Genomic DNA, 17,492 nt, shown 5'->3' with positions numbered 1-17,492 from the left:
GATGACTCGCCGCTGGCGTGGTTGTCAATCTTTTAGTGGGGCAGAGAAGATGTGCGATAAGCCTGGCCCTGGTCAAATTCATCGACAAGGTCCAAGGCGTTGTCATCGTTGACTTTCGACACAGGCGAAGGGAACGGGGCACATGAACTCGAAGTCCACCGTGAACGCTTTGGCCGTGAGGCTGAGATGTCAGAGGCCGCAGCCGGTGGCAGCTCGGACTGTCGCGCCCTTGCCGCGGGTGCCCTTCCCCCTCTGGGTGCCGACCAAATCTGTAAAGGTGTTTTAGCTTGCTTTGGAGCTCCCAGCATACCTGGCGGGTGGGAGCGGCTTGGCCTGTTTGAACGATTCGGCGCAGGTCTGGCCTTTGTCGGTCTCGAGGAGTCGAGGTGCCCTCATCGCCGGTGCGTCTTGTTGATCAGAGCACCTGAAACCGAGTGAGACAGGGCGATGAGGTCGTACATCTCCAGAGCTTCCTCCAGCTTGTCAGCGTCGAATGTGGCTGCGGCGGTCTTCCTGCAATTGGCGCCGTGAGTTGTAATGACTGCGAACCAAAACCTTGACGATCAACCCTAACGCGATGAATGCGTGTCGATTGCGCCTCTTCCAATCCTGCGTATTGGCCGAATGAGCTGTGACACGCAAGTTCTTCCGCCGGTTGTCAAGCGGGACGCGATCGATATGATTGACGACATCGGGGCTGTGCCTGTGCACGTTTTTGAGCCAGCGGGAGAGTAGGACGCAGTAGCTGTCGATTCGCACATGAGCACGACCATACTGGAGACTGGTCGGCACTTCCATAGCTTGAATCTTCTTCCAAGATGCGCCATCGACCAGTACCTTCTTGTCAGCGTAACATTCCTTCACAGAGAAGAAAGCGATACCCGCCTCCCCGTCCTTGTTGGTGATCTTGAGCGTCTTTGCGATCGCCGTCCATTCCTTGTCCTTCCGGGCCTTTATGGCATCGATGCCGTCCACGCATTGCTTGCCAGCGGCTCCGGCGTGCCGAAGGGTTGTGAGCTTCGCACCGCTGCTGCGTGTGCCGTGAGCGCCACCGCAGATCCTCTCGCCGTAGTGGACAGGTCGTCGACGTGGAGGATTATGACTCCTTTGGGCAGTGTCTCGACAAGCGCGCTGTGCTTTGCCTCAATCTCGATCTTGTGAGGCAAGCGGGGTGCTTTGTTCAGGTCTCCGAACGCGTCTCGGCAGAAGGTGCTGTGGACTAGAGCTCCTGTCTCTCTCTTCCACACTTCTGTCTTACAAGCCCCGTCTCCCTGTGTCAGCTTGCTCCATTTCACATCCGGCTTGATGCTCTTGCTCGTGCTCTTCTCACCATTCCGAGTTCGGAAAAGCCTGTTATTGCTCCCTAATTGATGCACACAAACGTCTGTGTGTGCCGGCGTGTCGAGCGGAGCGAACATGTTCGAGCGCGAGAATGTTAGGGCACATGGACGTGGAGCAGTGCTTTTTCCCGACGGAGATGATGCGAGTAGAGAATGCGATTGGAATGCGGATGAGAATACAATGCGAGAATGCGAAGTGCGTGTGCGCGACGAAGCGAGTGTGATGCTGATCAAGAGTTTGGCCGTGATTGTGTTACCTGAACGGTGTGACGGTCTTGTGCGTGCTCGTTGGTGTTACCGTTGCCGCCTCGCTCTTCACCTTCGTCGCCGCCTTCCCATCCTTCTTCCCATCCCCCGACTCTTTTTTCGGATCCTTCTTCGGATCCTCTCCGCAGCCGCAATCGTAGCTCTCGTCGAGCTTGTCGCACGGGAACTCCTTCTTGCCCAAACTCTTGTTCACCTCGTTGTGCACTGCGCACAACCACAGACTCGCACCCATCCTAGACCCAACCTGTGGGGGAAGCTCCTTGATGAGCTGTTGGAAGTGCCGTGCGCACTCTCCGCACGGATACAAGAGCGCAAAGTCGTGGAAGAAGCTGCGGAGCGTTTCGGACTCTTCCTTGGTGGGCTTGTCGGGGAAGCGCAGCGTCATGGTGTGCAGGTAGTGCCATGTGGAGCGGCCGAGTGCGGCTTTGGCGGTGTCGTTGGCCATCTTGGGCATGATCACGCCTGGAACGCGGGCTGTGTCCTTCGCTTTTGCAGCAGCTGATGTGCTTGACGCCTTGTCTGACGATGCCTTCTCCGGCTTGGCTATCGGTGCTGTGGTGGAGTCGTGTGGGGGACGGAACGAGTCGATCAAGCCCTTTACCTGGTCTTCCACTCGGTGGACACCTTTGTTGACGTTCGAGGATGCGTCTTGCCAATGCCACCCAAAGAGGTGTGATCCATCGACGCCCTTGCCTTGCGACACCTGCGCGTCCGCATTCGCCGCTCCACCGGGCAGAATCGAGTCTGACGAATAAGCCAGTCCTGAATGTGGATCGATGAGCGTTGTTCGCGTCGGATGTGAGAGGTAGAGGAAGCTGGGGATGAGCAGCATCATTCCTGCGAGCAGGACGAGCTGGAAGAATCTCGATACCATGACGATCGCTCCTCCAATGCTGGTGCCGCTTCCATATGTCGTTCTCGCAATGATTCGATGGTGATGGTGAGTTGGAACGAGACCCTGGAGATGGCCGAATTTCCAAAAACTCCGTCTGTCACCGATCTGGCTTCTAACACAGCTTGCCGAAAAAATCGTGCCCGTTCCGACCGGCAAAGCTGTGAACCCTGAACCGCAGGCACGCGCGAGTGCTGGCAGAAGGGAGCGCCGTGCCGAACGAGCTGCATGCCAAGCTTTCCATCGTGCCGATTAGATGCACGCGGGTGTAGCGCATGCACCTCGTTTCCTTCCGATCCCTTTTTCAGCGAGCGTAATACACTCCTTCTCTCACCTCGTCTAGAAGTAGAACACACTCAGCACAGACAGACGCACCGCACCATGAACTCGGGATGAATTTGAGATGGAAAGATTTGGTCACTTGTTACAAATGTTGGTGATTCGGACTCGCCTGCTGTGATGACTGCGGGACGATGAGCGCCCAATCGAGCTCCATAGCCTCGACCCACTCAGGGTCGCTCCTGGGCATGGGCGGGCAGTTGCCTACATCCTGTGCTGCCTCCGCCGACCCCCTCCTGGCAAAACTCGTCGTCTGCAGACACCTCACCCTCGACGCCCGTCCCTGCTCCGCATCAGGCGACGAAAGGGTTCTCAGGTGCAGGTACAAACCACGTGCTGCGGCGGGGAATAGGTTCTCCGGATAGTTCGAGTAGAGCTTGAGCACCATCTGGCGGATCTTCCATGACGAGCCGAGACGGTGTTCTTCCCCTGCAATCGTCACTGTGGATGAAGTCCCGTCGGAGGAGGAGTCGGGTGAGGTCTTGAGCAGCTCCACCACCTGCGCCTCTCGTTCGAGCCGATGGTCCAGGTACTGCTTGAGCATCTTTTTGCCCTCTTCGACCACTAGGCCGTGCGCCGGGTAGAGTCGGTTCTCGCTTGCGGAAGAAGGTCCGAGCTCCTCCAGTGCACGAGAGCATTTGCGTAGACTCGACATGTACGCTGTCAGGTCTTCAAAAACGGTCGTGCCCTGGCCGAGGACGTGATCGCCCGTGAGCAGCGTCTTCTCTTCCGTGAGGAGAAGGCAGATGTGGTCGGCCGTGTGACCGGGTGTGTGCAGCACTTGAAGTGAGGATGACGCGTCTGGTCCGGTGATCTTGACGGTGGACCCTTCGCGCAATGGCCAGAGAGGGGAAGCTCGACCGCCGTCCTCGCAGGGGATGAAGGAGCCCTTGGGCAGGTTCTGCAGCACCTTGACCAGGTCCGGATCCGATTCGGCGTCGAGGAACTTGTGTATCCTTGGCGCGGGCAATGTCACTGTGGCTTCTGCCCGTAGCTTGGAGAGCAGAGAGAGGACGGATGGCAGTCCACCGACGTGATCGTGGTGCTTGTGGGTGAGAACAATGTCCGAGATCCACGAGGTGAGATCGTCTTCGTCCTCTTCGTCCTCTTCCATGGCGTCGTCACGGTTTGATGCCGATGCTTTGCCGTTGCTGTTCTTGGTCAATACATCGCCATCGACAGCTCCCTTGAGAGCACGCTCGAGTAGCGGAATGTAGCCATCTGTGCCTTCACCCGTGTCGACGAGCACAGAGGGGCGTGAAGCCAGACTGGATGAGGCGACGGGCGGAGTCGAAACGAGGTAGGTGTTGGTGCCTGCGAGCGTGTAAGGTCCAGGGTTTTGGCCGAGGATGCGGATCACTCGACTCGAGAGCCGTACGAGGTCTTCGACGGCCTTGCGTGCTTCCGCCATCGGGTGCTGATGAGACTCGCTTTCAATGTCTGACTGTTCCGAGTCCTGAGGTGCAAGCAGTGTGCGGGGATGATCACGTCGAAGCTGATGAGAAAGCGGATGAAGAGTGCGAAGGTGGTGGTGGTGGTGGGGATGACACCTGGCAAGTGTTCGCGGGGCAAGTCTGTTACGCTGTGGTTCCATGTGACCGTCGCCCGGCAATCAAACCATCCGATGACACGCAGACAATGGCGCCGCGCAGACGATTCAGGGTCGAATGTAGCTCGGCAGGGCGGAGTGCAATTTGGTGCAATGCCAAGACAAAAAGCCACTTGGCGAAGCCGCGCTCAAAGACTCAACCGCCGATCCAAGCGGGCCGAAGGCTGGCCCATCCTCTTCAACCTTGTCGCCTGAGCTTCTAGCTCGAGGAGTGTATCTCATATTTGAGGTGCACGTGAGTACGGCAGGATCCACGTTTGAATGTGACTACGCGCTGCAGCATGCCGCGTCAAGTACGTACGCCTTGACGCCGACCGTTTCGAAAGCGGCAAATCCCAGCGTCGTGCCCTGACATTCCCCGTTCTTACGGACAGCAACGCTGCTCCGTGATATCCTTCGCTGAGATCAAGCTAGCGCTTGTTCGCCGCCTCGTTCACCATCAAGTTCGCATCATCTACATAGCTTGCGTTTGTAGCCTCCTCCACGATGTGCCACCTGGCACCATTTGTGCATCGGCGATGCTGCGATCTACCGTATGCTTCCCGTATCAATCTCGCGTGCGCAGCTAAGCCTTGCAGACAGACACGGAAGGTTGGCTCGTCTTCCGTGCAAGCCCGATCTTAGCTTGCCGAAAACGCTGCCGAGCACAGTTTGCACTTGTGTCTCCGTCTCGGTTTTGCAAACATTTGCCGCTCGACCATGTGGTCCCCGCTTGTTCGAGAACGTCCTTGCCGCCGATCAAGTCCGAGCCATCCTGCGCTTGACCGTGCTTAGGCGGCCAGCACCTTCATCATTCCCGTCCAGACAACTTACTGGAGTTGGCCGTCATCGCTGAATACACCGTCGTCGATTTTTCTGAACATTGTTCGCACAGCAAGTGGCGATTCAACAACGAACCTTTTTTCGTGAGGCCCTTCTTCTCCTTGTGGAGGCTTGGCGGTGATTTTCTCGCCTACCAACCTCGTACAAAGCTTCTTCTGTCTTCTCGTCCGCACCATCACACCTCCCGCAGCTGCCAACGGCAATCGCGAACGATGGGCGTCAAAGGCTTGACCTCGTACGTCAAGCAGATCCAGCATGCTGTTTCCGAGCAGGTCACCGTCCCCGTCGAGACCGATGCCACATCCTCGTCAATTGGTGGACCATTCGTCATCGACGGCTGGGCATGGATATATCGCGCCTACCTCGACCACTTCACCGAGTCCCTCCGCGGCGGCGACTACATAGGCTACACCCTCCATGCACGTCACTTCGTCAACGCACTGCGCTCCGCCGGTCTCGAGCCCATCTTCATCTTTGATGGCCCTTACCTTCCGCTAAAGATCCCAACGGTCCTGTCGCGATTCGGGGAGAGCGCCGCGAACAACTCGGCGTTCATGCGGTCTTCATCGCGATACAAGCCAGGCTTTCAGGTGTCGATGGGCGTGTTTCCGCCATTGCTGTACGACTGCACCCTCGAGGCGCTCCGTCAGTGCAATGTCAAGGTGGTGATCGAGGAGATCGAGGCGGATAGTGCGGTGGCCGAGATCGCGGACAAGATGGGCGGGTGGGCGGTGAGCAACGATTCCGACTTCTTTGTTCTTTGTGCCAGAGGAGCGTCGTGTCGAGGGTACGTGCCGATCGACTCGATCGAGTACCTCGTCAAGCCGACACTCAAGGAAACAGAGGGCGCGCAAATGGTTGCCGTTCCAGCCGACTTTGACGATGATGGATTCGCTCCTGTCGGCAAGAGCGGCAGAGCAAAGGGACGAAAAGGCATCAAGGCTGCTGATCCAGTTGAAGTTCAAGCGCAGCTTCTCAACCGCCCACCGGCAAACGCGCAGGAAGGCACGCTCACAGGCATCCGCTTCACCTCGTACTCCTCCTCTAAACTCGCTGCCGCTCTTGGCATCCCATCGTCCATGCTCTCGCTCCTCGCCGCACTCGTGGGCAACGACTACACAGCCCCTATCCAGCGACGCATCCTCGACCCAGCACTCCCCTTTGGACCTCAGCGCATCACCTTCATCGCCAACGCCATCAAGACCGAGACCCAGCGCATGGCGTCCAACCGCACACCCGGCCGATCTGGCACAGCAACCCCTTCCGCATCGCGCACCGGTCTCGGTCGCACCGGCTCCGGATGGAGCGTCCCTTCTCGTGGTTCCGGATCGGCGATGACATCGACTAATGCGACCCCCATCGGCGACGCGATGCATCCCAAACTCGATGAAGCTCTCGCCGCGCTCTCGCTCAACGACCCGGTCCGATTCATGGTGCAGAACGTCACCACCCGCATCTTGGCTGGCGTAGCAACACATACGCGGGAAGCATACATCACCTCGGGCGAGCAGGAGCAGTTGGTAGACGCGATCATCGATTCGGTTGCGACCTACTCGCTGCTCTCCGACCCGTCGGCGATACACCGTTCGACGCCGGGTGCGGAGTTCTTCGCGCGTTCCGAGGTGAAGTTGTACAGGAGTGCCTACGAGAAGGGCTTCTTCGACCGCACGCTCGTGGAAAGTCTTACGCAGCGATTTAGTTTGAATCGAATGGCGCCGGAAGATCCGGATTCGAAGTCGATCCAGAGCACCCATGCGAGGGATCTGCGCAGGTGCACGACTACCACGCTGTTCGGCGCCTGGGGGATGGATTGGGCGAGGGAGACGCTCGAAGAGCCTCTAGCTCAGGAGGACGCCGAGGAGGAGGAGCACGTGGGGGCGATACCCATTCTAGCTGGTCCGGGACCCAACAAGGTCAACTGGGAACAGGAGGGCGATCCGAACGAGATGATTCCTGTCCAGACGCCTCCTTCGTCCTTTGGCAGCTCGATGTACGAGGACGAAGAAGAGGATGATGAGGAGGAGGAGGTGCGGTCGAGACCTGGGTCCGCGGTGGGTTTGCTCGATGAGGAAGAGGACGGCGTCAAGCCAGCGCCCGCCGTGATGGATTACAGCAGGAAGGGGGACAGGTATGCTGGGGAGCAATGCCCGATTCTGTCGCTCGACGCACTGGTAGCGAGGCACAGGCAGGAGCTCGGCATCGAACCGCCCCAGGTGCTGAGCAAGTACTTGCGCGCGTAGCCACGAACTCAATAGACTCATAGACGCCCTCTCAGAAGCTTCAACCGTTCGTGTGTGTGTTCGTGATGATTCATTCCGAAGTGTGAGTATACAATGGGGTGAGCAGCGGCGAGATATCTTGCCAATCTATGCGGTTCATTGAGGGCGGTAGTAGTCGCCGTTGGACACGGGTCGAGCCTCGGTCATGGGCGTCTGGTAGAGACTGCCCCTTTCGCTGGGCAGACCCGAGTTCGCACCTGTGGGGCTGCCACCGGCGGGAGCAGGGTGCACACCGTGCTGGCTGTGCATCTGCTGAGCCGCCTCGGAGGGGTAGTAGGTGTTGTTGTTGTGCACACCATCGATGGCGTAGCTGGCGGTGGGTCGGTCGTCAACGCCCTGTTCCTTGGCGAGCTGCTTGTTCTCCACCACACGTCCATCCTCAGAAAGACCCAACTTGGCGTGCTTGTGCGCCGGGAAGAGGTCGACCAGGTAGGTGAGGAAGAAGATGTCCAACAGGAAAGCGATGGCCCATTCGCAGACGGCGGCGGCGGAGACGACGCGATCGCATCGCCCATCGCCTGGGTTGACGTTGCCCCGGCAAATGCCGTACAGGATGATGAAGGCTACCGCCCCCGCAATGGCCAGCGACCAGATGAGGATCTTGATCACTGCAATGATCTTGAGCGTCTTCAAACGGTTGTAGTCGTGCGCGAGCGAAAACACCTGCAGCACCTGGAACAGCACGCTCAATCCGACAAAGACGACAAAGATCAACGTCATACTCCAGTGCACCCTCGAGTGGTTGAATGCATCAAACACGGACAGCAGCACCAGCGCCGCAGATCCAATGATGGCGCAGACCACACTGCATATATCGAGCACCGTCTGCTTCTTGCGAATGGACCCCGGGATGCGACGCGAGTGACGCAGCGCACGCTCGGCGAAGGTGGTGCTGATGTAGAAGAAGGCGGTGAGGGCGCAGAAGATGATGAAGAACGTGCGATGAGCTGCCCCGACGTCCGAGATGAAGACCACCGAGGCCTCTTCGCCTTCGTAGCGGCGGAACATGTCGCGTGCCCAGAGGGCGAGCAGGCCGACAATCGCCGTGGTCCATGAGGCGAACGTCAGGACGGGCAGGATGTAGAACAGGCCAAAGAAACCGATCTTCATTTTGACGTGAGGGCCGTGGTGGAGGTAAGGGTGCGGTTACGGTGGGGTGCGCTGACGAGCGAGTCCGGCTGGGTAGCGCCAACGAGGATGAGGGGGCGCAATGGGGCCTGGCTCGAGACGAGGGCGGTAGGGATGAGGTGATGGGGTTGACAATAGGTGGGAGGGAAGGAAGAATTGTCTTGAGTCTTACGAAAAGGTGTTATAAGAGAAGTCGAATGACAGCTTCGCAGAAGGCAGGGGGTAAGCAGTAGTTCTGGTTGACCGAGAACCGCAGGCTCACAACCACGCTGCTCAATGACGAGCGTCAACCACGCGCATCGCGAGCGGGTCCAACACCATCGAGAGACATCCTTCCCTAGGGTCGGCGCGAGAGTGAGGTCCCTGAAAGCTGGCCAAGCGAGATGGAGCCGGTTGCACAGCACAACGTCGGTGAGGATGAATGCCAAATTTGGATCATGAAATTCTCCGCCAAGAAGGCTTGTTTCGTGCAGGCGGAAGCACGCGGCTGGGCAGTGACGTGCAGCGTTGCAGTCCAAAACACGGCGGTGACGTCAAAAGCCGTCAAAACGATGCACGAGGAGAACAGGAAAATCCCCTTGGAAAACTGAAATTCCACATCCCGTCTTCGATCTCCGATCGTCAACAGACCGCATCGCGCATGACGCCGTCGAGGAACCCGACTTCCTGCGAATCTCGCTCTCTCTGGATGATGTTGGTTGGCCTGGCCCATCTTGCAGTTCCAGCTCTGTCGTCCGCAACGTTTCATTTTCTGCCTCAGGCCTGACTGCCGCGTCGGACTGAGGATAGGGTTTGACCTAAACCCGTGTGGAGACCCTGCATCCTGTAGATTTGACGGGGTCGGCTGTCAACGTCTCGGTCTCGAAAGATCTTCTCCGCAGTCGAATGCTACCGAGTCTTTCTGAAGGGCATTCTAAACTACTTTGAGTGACACAGAATCGATTGATGATGAAGCTTGTCAGGGGTAGAGTATGCTATGCGACAAGGACGGACGGTTACGATGATACACTATGAGAAAGAGCACAATTGCAAGGCCTGCTCTAGGCCGCCTTGGGCATGACCTTGTCGGCCTCGCTCCACGCCTCAAGCACGGTATCCCTCAACCTGTTGAATGCCTCCTCGACATCCTCCTCCTGAATAATACTGAAGCTGGTGCGGACGTAGCACGTCTTGCTGCCATCGGGGATGAAGGCGACACCGGGCACGGCGAGCACGCCCTTGGCCTTGGCCTTTTCGGAGATCAACGCGAAGCTGTCTCCCTCCGACTCGCCCTCGTTGGCAGGAAGGTTGAGCTTGAGCCACAAGAACATGCCTGCTACCGGTGTCACCCACTGCGCAACACCCGCCTGGGCCAGCACCTTCTGTGCTTTGGCCTCAAAGTTGTCCCGACGCTTAGCGTAGTAGCGCGCAACATTATCGACGTGACGGAGGAAACCCGGGATGCCCCAGTGGTGGAGCAGCGTATATGCCACCGCGCCGGCGACACCCGAGGGCTGCAGGTTCGACATGGCCGTGTTGGCATCCACCGCGTCGAGAATCTCGTTCGGACCCGTAGCGAACCCGAGTCGCAAGCCGGCAGCGAGGATCTTGGAGAAGCTCTCGAAGCGAATCACGCGGCCGGTTCCCCATCGTTCGCGGTGCTCCTCCTCGAGCGACCAGTAGCTGCGGCATCGTGGACGCGTCACAGCGTCCTGGTCGAGCCCCTCAAAGTGGAGGTAGTAGTACGGGTCGTCTTCGAGCACGAGGAAGTCGTACTCTCTCGCGAGCGAGAGGATTTGACGCTTGCGGTCGTCGGAAGCAGTGGTGCCCGCCGGGTTGGCTCCCGTAGGCGTGGTGTAGAGACACTTGGGACGGGGCAGCGAGGAGGTCTGCGGATCAGTGTCCCACTTTTGCAGAATCTCGGCGAGTCGGGTGGCCATCATGCCCTGCTCGTCGCTGGCGACGGGGATGATGCGCGCCTTAAGCATGACCAGCGAAGGCAAGATACCGGTGTAGACGGGCGACTCGACCAAGATGACATCGCCAGGGTTGAGCAGCGCGTCGAACGTCTTGTTGAGCAGATCCTGCGATCCGTTGCCCGTGGTGACGCGCCAAGGCGTTCGACCAGCGACGCCGTTGAGCTTGGACGTGGCCGTCACGGCCTCGCGCTTGTGCATGTGAATCTGCAGCTCGGTGATCCACTGGACGAGCTTGGGGATCCCCGAAGTGGAACCGTACTGGAGCGCAGTGGACAGGTCGTCGCCCGTAATGTTGAGCTGCGTGGGTCCAGCCTCGGCGTCGGCCTTGACGTTGAGGGTGATGCTGTCGAAGGGGAAGGTGTCCGGGTTGGGCTTGCCAGCGAGGAGCGAGAGCATGCCGGGGATCAGCTCGGCAGGGAAAAGGGATCGGATCGCAGAAGCAGGACGATCGTGCGAGCTCTGACTGAGGAAACGAGCCGGATCGACACGGCTCGCCTTAGGAACCGTTCCGGGGGTGTTGGCGAGGTCGCCCACCTTATCCCCAAGATAGGGACTGGGGTTGGCGTTGACGACTTGGGCAGAGGGCGACATGTTGGCGATGATCAGTTGAGGCAGAGTGAGGAAGGTGGTGATGAGCGCGGAGAGCGATGTTGTGATGGGATGGCCTGGGTGCTGTCTCGTTCGTCTGCGTCGGTCTGGCCCTTATATGCTTTTGGAATGCCAGCGGAGATGCTGAAACGGATAGGAGATAGGCCGCTGAGGTTGAGGTTGAGCACGTAATGATTAGATTAGGCGGGGACGTATCTATTCGACCAAAGCAATAAGGTATGCCGGGTGGGACTGTCTATTGTATGGCGTGATTGTCTGTGTTGAGACAAGATGGTTGCAGAGGATAAGCAGCGAGTACACGACAGCCTCTGGTTGTTGCTGTGAAAGTGGCGGAAGCGCTGTTGAGAAGGAATGCAATGGCGAGCAGCAAAGGGATTGAATTATGGATGGCAGTGATCTTGAGTGGGGGATCTATATGAGGGAGAGCTGGTTGGGTGGGAGGATCAAGTCGGTGATGAAGGAAGCCGTACTTCATAAGAAGAAGAACTTGACGAGACACAACCGGGCCGAGTGCTGTCCAACAAGGCCCGTTACAAGCGAATATGACTCTGACTGGCTGAGAAGAGATAGCGAAGTTTTGACGGTCTGCCCGACCCAAAAAGAATCCCCCGCGAAACGAGCCGATAAAGCAGGCAGCTGAGCACAATTTTTTGCCTCTGCACCACCCTACCGAGATTAGCCCTGAGCAGAGCCGAATTTGCTCGCCTCTTTCGCCGCTGCTCTTCTGTGCCACTAATCCTCCGCGAAATTTCCCGACGACCCTGCGCTTCAAGTGTAAGGTCGAGTCAGACAATCACTTAGGCACATCTCGGTGGGGACTGCCAAGAGCCTACTTCATTGTGTCGGCACTGATGTCACCCCCACGAGCGGACTGGAGACGACAGTCGTGTGCGTTGAGCTCATTTCAGAGTTGAGATGAAGCAATGTTGCGCATCACCGGCTATTCGCGCTTATCGGTCGTCGGAGTTTGCGCTGTCCCCACGCCTGCTCGTTCATTGCTCGAAATCAGGACCCACTCCGTCGGCACGTAAGGCACGCTGCGTTTCTGTTGCTATCGACTGTATTCGTTGCGTGTACACCATTGTAGATGTGGTCTGCGCAAGATAGTTGCCATGCCGACTGCCGCTTCTCATTTACGACGAGGGCAAGCGCAGCACCGAAGTGCCCCAACTCCTCCACATCCTCTCCACGGCGCTGTGCTCGCCCGACTCGAGGTCACGAATGTCCTGCAGGAACTGGCGCTGCAACCGTCTCGCCGCCGCCTTCTTGCCCTTGGACAGCGTCATGAGCAACGGCCCCGATGCCGAGCGCAGCGTTGACAGATCGAGCAGCAACAAGCCTTGCGTCAGATCGTCTCTGCTGCGTCCTTGCTTGTCTGCCTCTCGGGATCGGCTGTTGTGCCTATCAGCGACGGTGGGTGGGGACGACAGAAGGCGGTCAACGCGACGCATAGCTTCCCACGCCCGCATCTGATATCCGCGCCCGGACGACTCGGACCTGCTTGTAGTCAGATTGAACAGCTTGGTGCGCACGTAGTTTTGTGAGACGTAGAGAATGCCCAGCGCAGGCGCAATGCCCACTGCGCCAAACAGAAGCTGCTGGCTCTTGAGCATCTTGTCGATCCCTGACATGGCCACTTCCAGGTCCACCTTGGCTTTCTGGATCTGGATCAGCAGCGAGCGGATGAGCGAACCGCTGACCATCGACTTGACCGGGCTCTTGAGCTCGGCTTCGTACACTTTGAGTACAGGCGTCAGATCGCCTTCCCTCACCTTGGCTGCGAGAGCGTCCAGCTCCGCGCCCGACGTGCCGTACTTGTCGGCGGTGAAATCGATCACCATCCTCTCGAGCGACTGCAGGTCCGAGGCGAGCGATTCGCGCGACATGATGACGCTCCCTTCGTTGCCGTGACGAACCGTGTCAAGCAGCTCGACGCACGGCTTCCACACCCATTCGATCAGGAAGCTTCGCATCGTCTCCTGCGCTTCTTTCAGCTTGGCTTCGATGCCGTTCCAGTTCTTGGAGAGGTAGCGTCCCAAGAGAAGCAGGCTGATAGGGTAGAAGACGAGCTTGGGCCAGCGCTGAACGAAGGCGGATGGCTGACCAAAGACGTCGGGAGAGAGCACTTGGCGCGTTCGATCTTGGTGTTTCTCAAAGCCTTCCTTCAACAAGAGCCGGAGTGTGCTGAGGGTGCTCTCGGGGGTCAGACTCGCGTCCATGTCGATCTTGACGTCTGTAGACGCCGGCTGAGCGTCAGAGTCGCTTGGCACGGCGAAGCTCTCGACTAGGACCTTGAGCTTGGCGTTCAGATGACCAAGCACGGCTGTGCTGGGGGAGTCCGAAGTGGTTGACGAGGTGAGCTCTTGGGCCTTGTCGGACAGCGCTTCGTGCTGGAGAGCCAGCCGGCCCAGCTTCTCTGCCAAGCGATTGCGCTCATTGACGAGTCCACGGCGCTTGCACCTCGCTTCGTGTCTTGCAAGATAGGTCGGAGTGAGGGTCAACATGGTCGAACGCAAGTCTTTAGCGCGCTGCTTCTTGGTCTTCTTGGAGCTGACCGACAGCTGATCACCTGCCTCGCTATTGGCGTCGAGCTGTGTCCGCAGTGTCGCCACCTTCTCTCGCTGTGAGTTGCGCTCTGCCAAGATAGTGTCGAGGTCAATGCCCCTTTCTGGGCGGAATGCGTACGGGAACAGCATCGACGTGATCAGGTTGGGCGTATCGAGGATGCTGCGCAAAGCCGCTCGGACCGTGTTCTTGTCGACGCGCTTTACCTGCGAGGATTTGCTCTCCTCCTTGTCCGCAAGCGTGCTCTTGAGCGTGCTGGTCGCTGTGCCCGCTGCGAGCTCCAAAACCTGCACGCTGACATGATACAAGCGCACAGGCAGCGTCTGGACGAGAAACGAGAGCGTCTTCCGTGTCGATTCTTCGATGTCCGTCCAGTACCACGTTTCATCCTCCAGCTTTCCCGCATCTTGAAGTAGCGTGTCGAGTGCGACAGCGTAGGTTGCTACCACCAGTCGAGACAGGGCGACAATCTGGAGCTCCTCAAAGTGAGGCACGACGTTGCCATCTTGCTGCTGGGCCGTGCTATCCAATCGATCCAGCAGGCTCAGCAACGTTTTCCGAGACGGCAAAGTGTGGGATCCGTCCGCAGGTCGGATTGTTGCGATGATGTCCTGAATGGGCTTCCTCTGGTCTTGAATGGCCTCATCGTGTGCTTCGCTGTCTTGCTGCGAGACGGATTCGCTCTTGAGACCCGGCGTTTTCTCGACAGGTGTGCTGACGGTCGACAGAACCGAGTCGTACAGCTCGAGCTCCGAAGCGAGAACGGCGTAGACGTCAGATGCGTACGACATGGCGATCTGTGCTCTGGTTGGATGTCGATAGAGGACGGCGGTGAAGACGGCTGCACCTGGAGAGGAAGAAAGGAAGAAAGGTCGGAAAGGGTCCATCTGCAGACTAAAACCAACATGCAGCGGACGGGCCACGTCGAAATGCACACAAATCGCGCGAGCATCGAACGTCGGAGCTGACCGCCTTCTCAGGTTGTCCTCCGTTGGAACTCTCTACCTCGAACCTGACACACTCCCTCAACGATTCAAGTGCATGGCAATTCGACTGTTGCGGATGAAACACGCTACGTACACGATTGACTGTGATTGACATTGCTTGCATGAGGATACAGAAACGATGTGGTTTCCGTGCGAAGCTTCCCGTTCAGAGAGGCATTTTGATGTGAACAGAGGCTGCTATTCCACAAGTGGACGGATCAGAGCTCATCCTTCTGCTCGGCAGCACGCTTCTCAGCGTCCGCCTTTTGCTTCTCGGCCTGAGCGGCGATGCGCTCGTTGACAAAGGCCAACAGCACATTCTTCTTCTTGGTGAGCTCGTCCACCTTCTTGGCCGCGAGCTGGCTGGTGCCCTCGGCATGCTTCTTGAGAATGCTGGTGAGGCGCTTGGTCTCCTTCTCAATGTAGCCAGCGCTCTGGTTGGCCTTGTCCAGCACGCGCAAATAGTAGTCAGCCACCTCGTTCTTCTTCTGATCGCTCTTGGGGCTGGCCCGCATGGTGTTGACATAGTCGATGAAGTCGCTGTAGATGGTGCTACGCTGGTCTGCGGGCGAAGTATACCATCGAGCAGCAAAACCATCGAGGGCGGGCATGCGACCGGCGAGGTCAGAGAGGAGACCGCCCTTGGTGCGCCACGTCTGGCACTTGTCGTTGAGGAACTTGATGAAGTCCTCCTCGCCTCGACCGCCGTTGTAGGGCTGGGGATTGGACTTGTCGCCCTTGGGGAAGAACACGAGCGTGGGGTAGGACGAGACGCCGTAGCGCTGGGCAATGGCCTTGTTCGACTCTTGATCGGCGTCCATCTGAGCCACAACGCAGTCGTCATCGCCAGAGAAGTCCTGGGCGACCTGCTGGTAGATCGGATTGAGGTTCTTGCAGTGACCGCACCAGGGGGCGTAGAACTCGACAAGGACATCCTTGCCCTCCTTCAAGACGATGTCGTCAAAGTTGCGGCTGGTGAGCTGCGTAGCTGCGGGAGGGGGAGGAGGTTTGATGGTGCTCTTCTTGCCGCTCTTCTCGGTGACGAGCTTGGCGATGCTCTCGAGATCACGTCCCGAGTTGAACTCTTCGGGTACAGTCGATCCAGCAGGGTACCACTTGAGCGTGGGGAAACCCTTGATGTCGGCCTTCTGACCGAGCTGCTTGTTCTTGTCGGCATCGACCTTGGCGATCAAAACGGTGTCCTTCTGCTGAGCAAAGGCGTCGGCAACCTTTTCGTAGATGGGCGCGAGGTTCTTGCAGTGTCCGCACCATGGCGCGTAGTATTTGACAAGAACGCCCTGCGACTTGCCGATGTGCTTTTCGAAGTCCTTGCTAGCTGTGAGGTCGAGCACATTGCCGGCGAGTGCTGTGGCCACCAGGACCAGCAAGGCGACTGTGAGAGAAAGGAACCTCATTTTTGGGGAGATGTGTGTCTCGGTGAAGGAGGAGCACACTGACGTTGGTGGTGAGCAGGAGGCAAAGCGGTGGCGCCGGTCGTTGGAAGAAGAAGCTCGAGCCACTCTACCCAGGTTCGAGCTGAGCTCTTCTCGAAGCTCGATCGAAGATCGCCACTCAAAGGGCTCAGCTTCATTGCCGATCTGACGTGGCGGCTGGGTTACTTTTTCTTAGATTGGTGCAGGTGAGGACGTAACAACAAAGACTTTTTTCATGTACGTCTTAACAGCTTCACATTTTGGACTCGACGAGTCCTCGTCAAGACTCCCTCATGTCTACTTTGCTCAACGTGCGTGCCTGCACTACAACGTCTGCTTACCCCCGACCCGAAAGTGATTGGCCCGTCGCAGCTCTCAAGGGGGTGAGACGTTCCATAGGGTGATGATCCGCTGCTTGAGGATGCGACACGTCCTGGAACGTGGGGTGCAACACCGACCCGAGAAGTTCGTACTCGGACGACGCCGAGGTCTGAGCTTGAAGCTGGCGGTGTGGCAGCCGCTGCCCCGTGTCACAAGCAGATCAGGATTCGGTATGCTATGCGCCTGTCAGCCTCCTTCGAGTTGCTTGCACGTTGGCGACCTCGAACCACGAGGAGGATTGGCAGACACGCCCGCGTTATCCACGCCGATGAGGAGCTTCTCGCTCGGGGCACTTCTTCTCATCGTGGGCGCATGAAAGAGCCCTTCGATTGCACCCGTTTATGCGGAGCCAGCAGGGCCGCTTCTCGTAAAGACGCTAGTGCACCTCGGCTACTCGGAAGTCGTCAAGCCGTTCTCGCTTTGAATGGTGGATCAAGTACCGCCCCTGCTTCAACCTTAAGCGCGAGCAACTCGCTTCCATCGAAGCTTCAACGTGCCGTCAGACAATCACAATCGAACGGCATTTCAACGCAGCTTCCTGATTGGTCGGCCATCTCCGCGAAGAATGCCATGGTCCGCCGCCATACCGTCGGCTAAGCAGAGCGGAACTGGAAGATTTTACCTTTAGCGCCAGTCCGAGTTTCCAGCGACACCCTTGCTGGCTCGCTTAGCGACAAAAGCAGCTCAGGACCCTGAGAACGATCAGAACGTGCCACCCGGTGGTGAGCCCCGTTGAACCCTCCATTTGGCCTCGAACGATTCCCAACGGACGCTGACAACAACATAAACTTGAACGGAAGTGTAGCAGCGGTGACATGTAGCAACTTGATCTGCGGCGGCGGCGGCGGCTCGCGGGGTCTCGTTGCGGCAAAGAAGCAATCAAA

General features: G+C 58.1%; 7 protein-coding genes across 7 annotated transcripts; 1 reads left to right on the top strand and 6 right to left on the bottom strand.

The window, feature by feature from the left end:
* Window positions 1-1,593: 1,593 nt before the first annotated feature.
* PSEUBRA_002860 (ERV/ALR sulfhydryl oxidase domain protein) lies at window positions 1,594-2,481 on the bottom strand (the record flags this gene model as incomplete). Its single annotated transcript, XM_016437281.1, has 1 exon — window positions 1,594-2,481. One exon carries the CDS (start codon window positions 2,479-2,481, stop codon window positions 1,594-1,596), a length of 888 nt encoding a protein of 295 aa, XP_016292746.1.
* Window positions 2,482-2,923: 442 nt separating this feature from the next.
* On the bottom strand, window positions 2,924-4,249 carry PSEUBRA_002859 (Beta-lactamase-like protein; the record flags this gene model as incomplete). Its single annotated transcript, XM_016437242.1, has 1 exon — window positions 2,924-4,249. One exon carries the CDS (start codon window positions 4,247-4,249, stop codon window positions 2,924-2,926), a length of 1,326 nt encoding a protein of 441 aa, XP_016292745.1.
* Window positions 4,250-5,481: 1,232 nt separating this feature from the next.
* PSEUBRA_002858 (XPG/Rad2 endonuclease) lies at window positions 5,482-7,509 on the top strand (the record flags this gene model as incomplete). The annotated part of the gene is made up of 1 exon (XM_016437263.1): window positions 5,482-7,509. The coding sequence occupies one exon, from the start codon at window positions 5,482-5,484 to the stop codon at window positions 7,507-7,509; it is 2,028 nt and encodes a 675-aa protein (XP_016292744.1).
* A 135-nt stretch (window positions 7,510-7,644) lies between these two features.
* On the bottom strand, window positions 7,645-8,658 carry PSEUBRA_002857 (Frag1/DRAM/Sfk1; the record flags this gene model as incomplete). Its single annotated transcript, XM_016437249.1, has 1 exon — window positions 7,645-8,658. The coding sequence occupies one exon, from the start codon at window positions 8,656-8,658 to the stop codon at window positions 7,645-7,647; it is 1,014 nt and encodes a 337-aa protein (XP_016292743.1).
* Window positions 8,659-9,716: 1,058 nt separating this feature from the next.
* On the bottom strand, window positions 9,717-11,225 carry PSEUBRA_002856 (Aminotransferase, class I/classII; the record flags this gene model as incomplete). Its single annotated transcript, XM_016437244.1, has 1 exon — window positions 9,717-11,225. The coding sequence occupies one exon, from the start codon at window positions 11,223-11,225 to the stop codon at window positions 9,717-9,719; it is 1,509 nt and encodes a 502-aa protein (XP_016292742.1).
* A 1,151-nt stretch (window positions 11,226-12,376) lies between these two features.
* Window positions 12,377-14,599, bottom strand: PSEUBRA_002855 (Nuclear control of ATP synthase 2; the record flags this gene model as incomplete). The annotated part of the gene is made up of 1 exon (XM_016437240.1): window positions 12,377-14,599. The coding sequence occupies one exon, from the start codon at window positions 14,597-14,599 to the stop codon at window positions 12,377-12,379; it is 2,223 nt and encodes a 740-aa protein (XP_016292741.1).
* A 413-nt stretch (window positions 14,600-15,012) lies between these two features.
* Window positions 15,013-16,209, bottom strand: PSEUBRA_002854 (Thioredoxin domain protein; the record flags this gene model as incomplete). Its single annotated transcript, XM_016437253.1, has 1 exon — window positions 15,013-16,209. The coding sequence occupies one exon, from the start codon at window positions 16,207-16,209 to the stop codon at window positions 15,013-15,015; it is 1,197 nt and encodes a 398-aa protein (XP_016292740.1).
* Between the last annotated feature and the right edge of the window lie 1,283 nt (window positions 16,210-17,492).

Source organism: Kalmanozyma brasiliensis (genome assembly GCF_000497045.1).
Source record: "Kalmanozyma brasiliensis GHG001 unplaced genomic scaffold PSEUBRA_SCAF2, whole genome shotgun sequence".
NCBI classification, from domain to species: domain Eukaryota; kingdom Fungi; phylum Basidiomycota; class Ustilaginomycetes; order Ustilaginales; genus Kalmanozyma; species Kalmanozyma brasiliensis.
The sequence above is the reverse complement of the archived record's forward strand: the minus strand, read 5'-3'. Positions and strand labels throughout refer to the sequence as shown.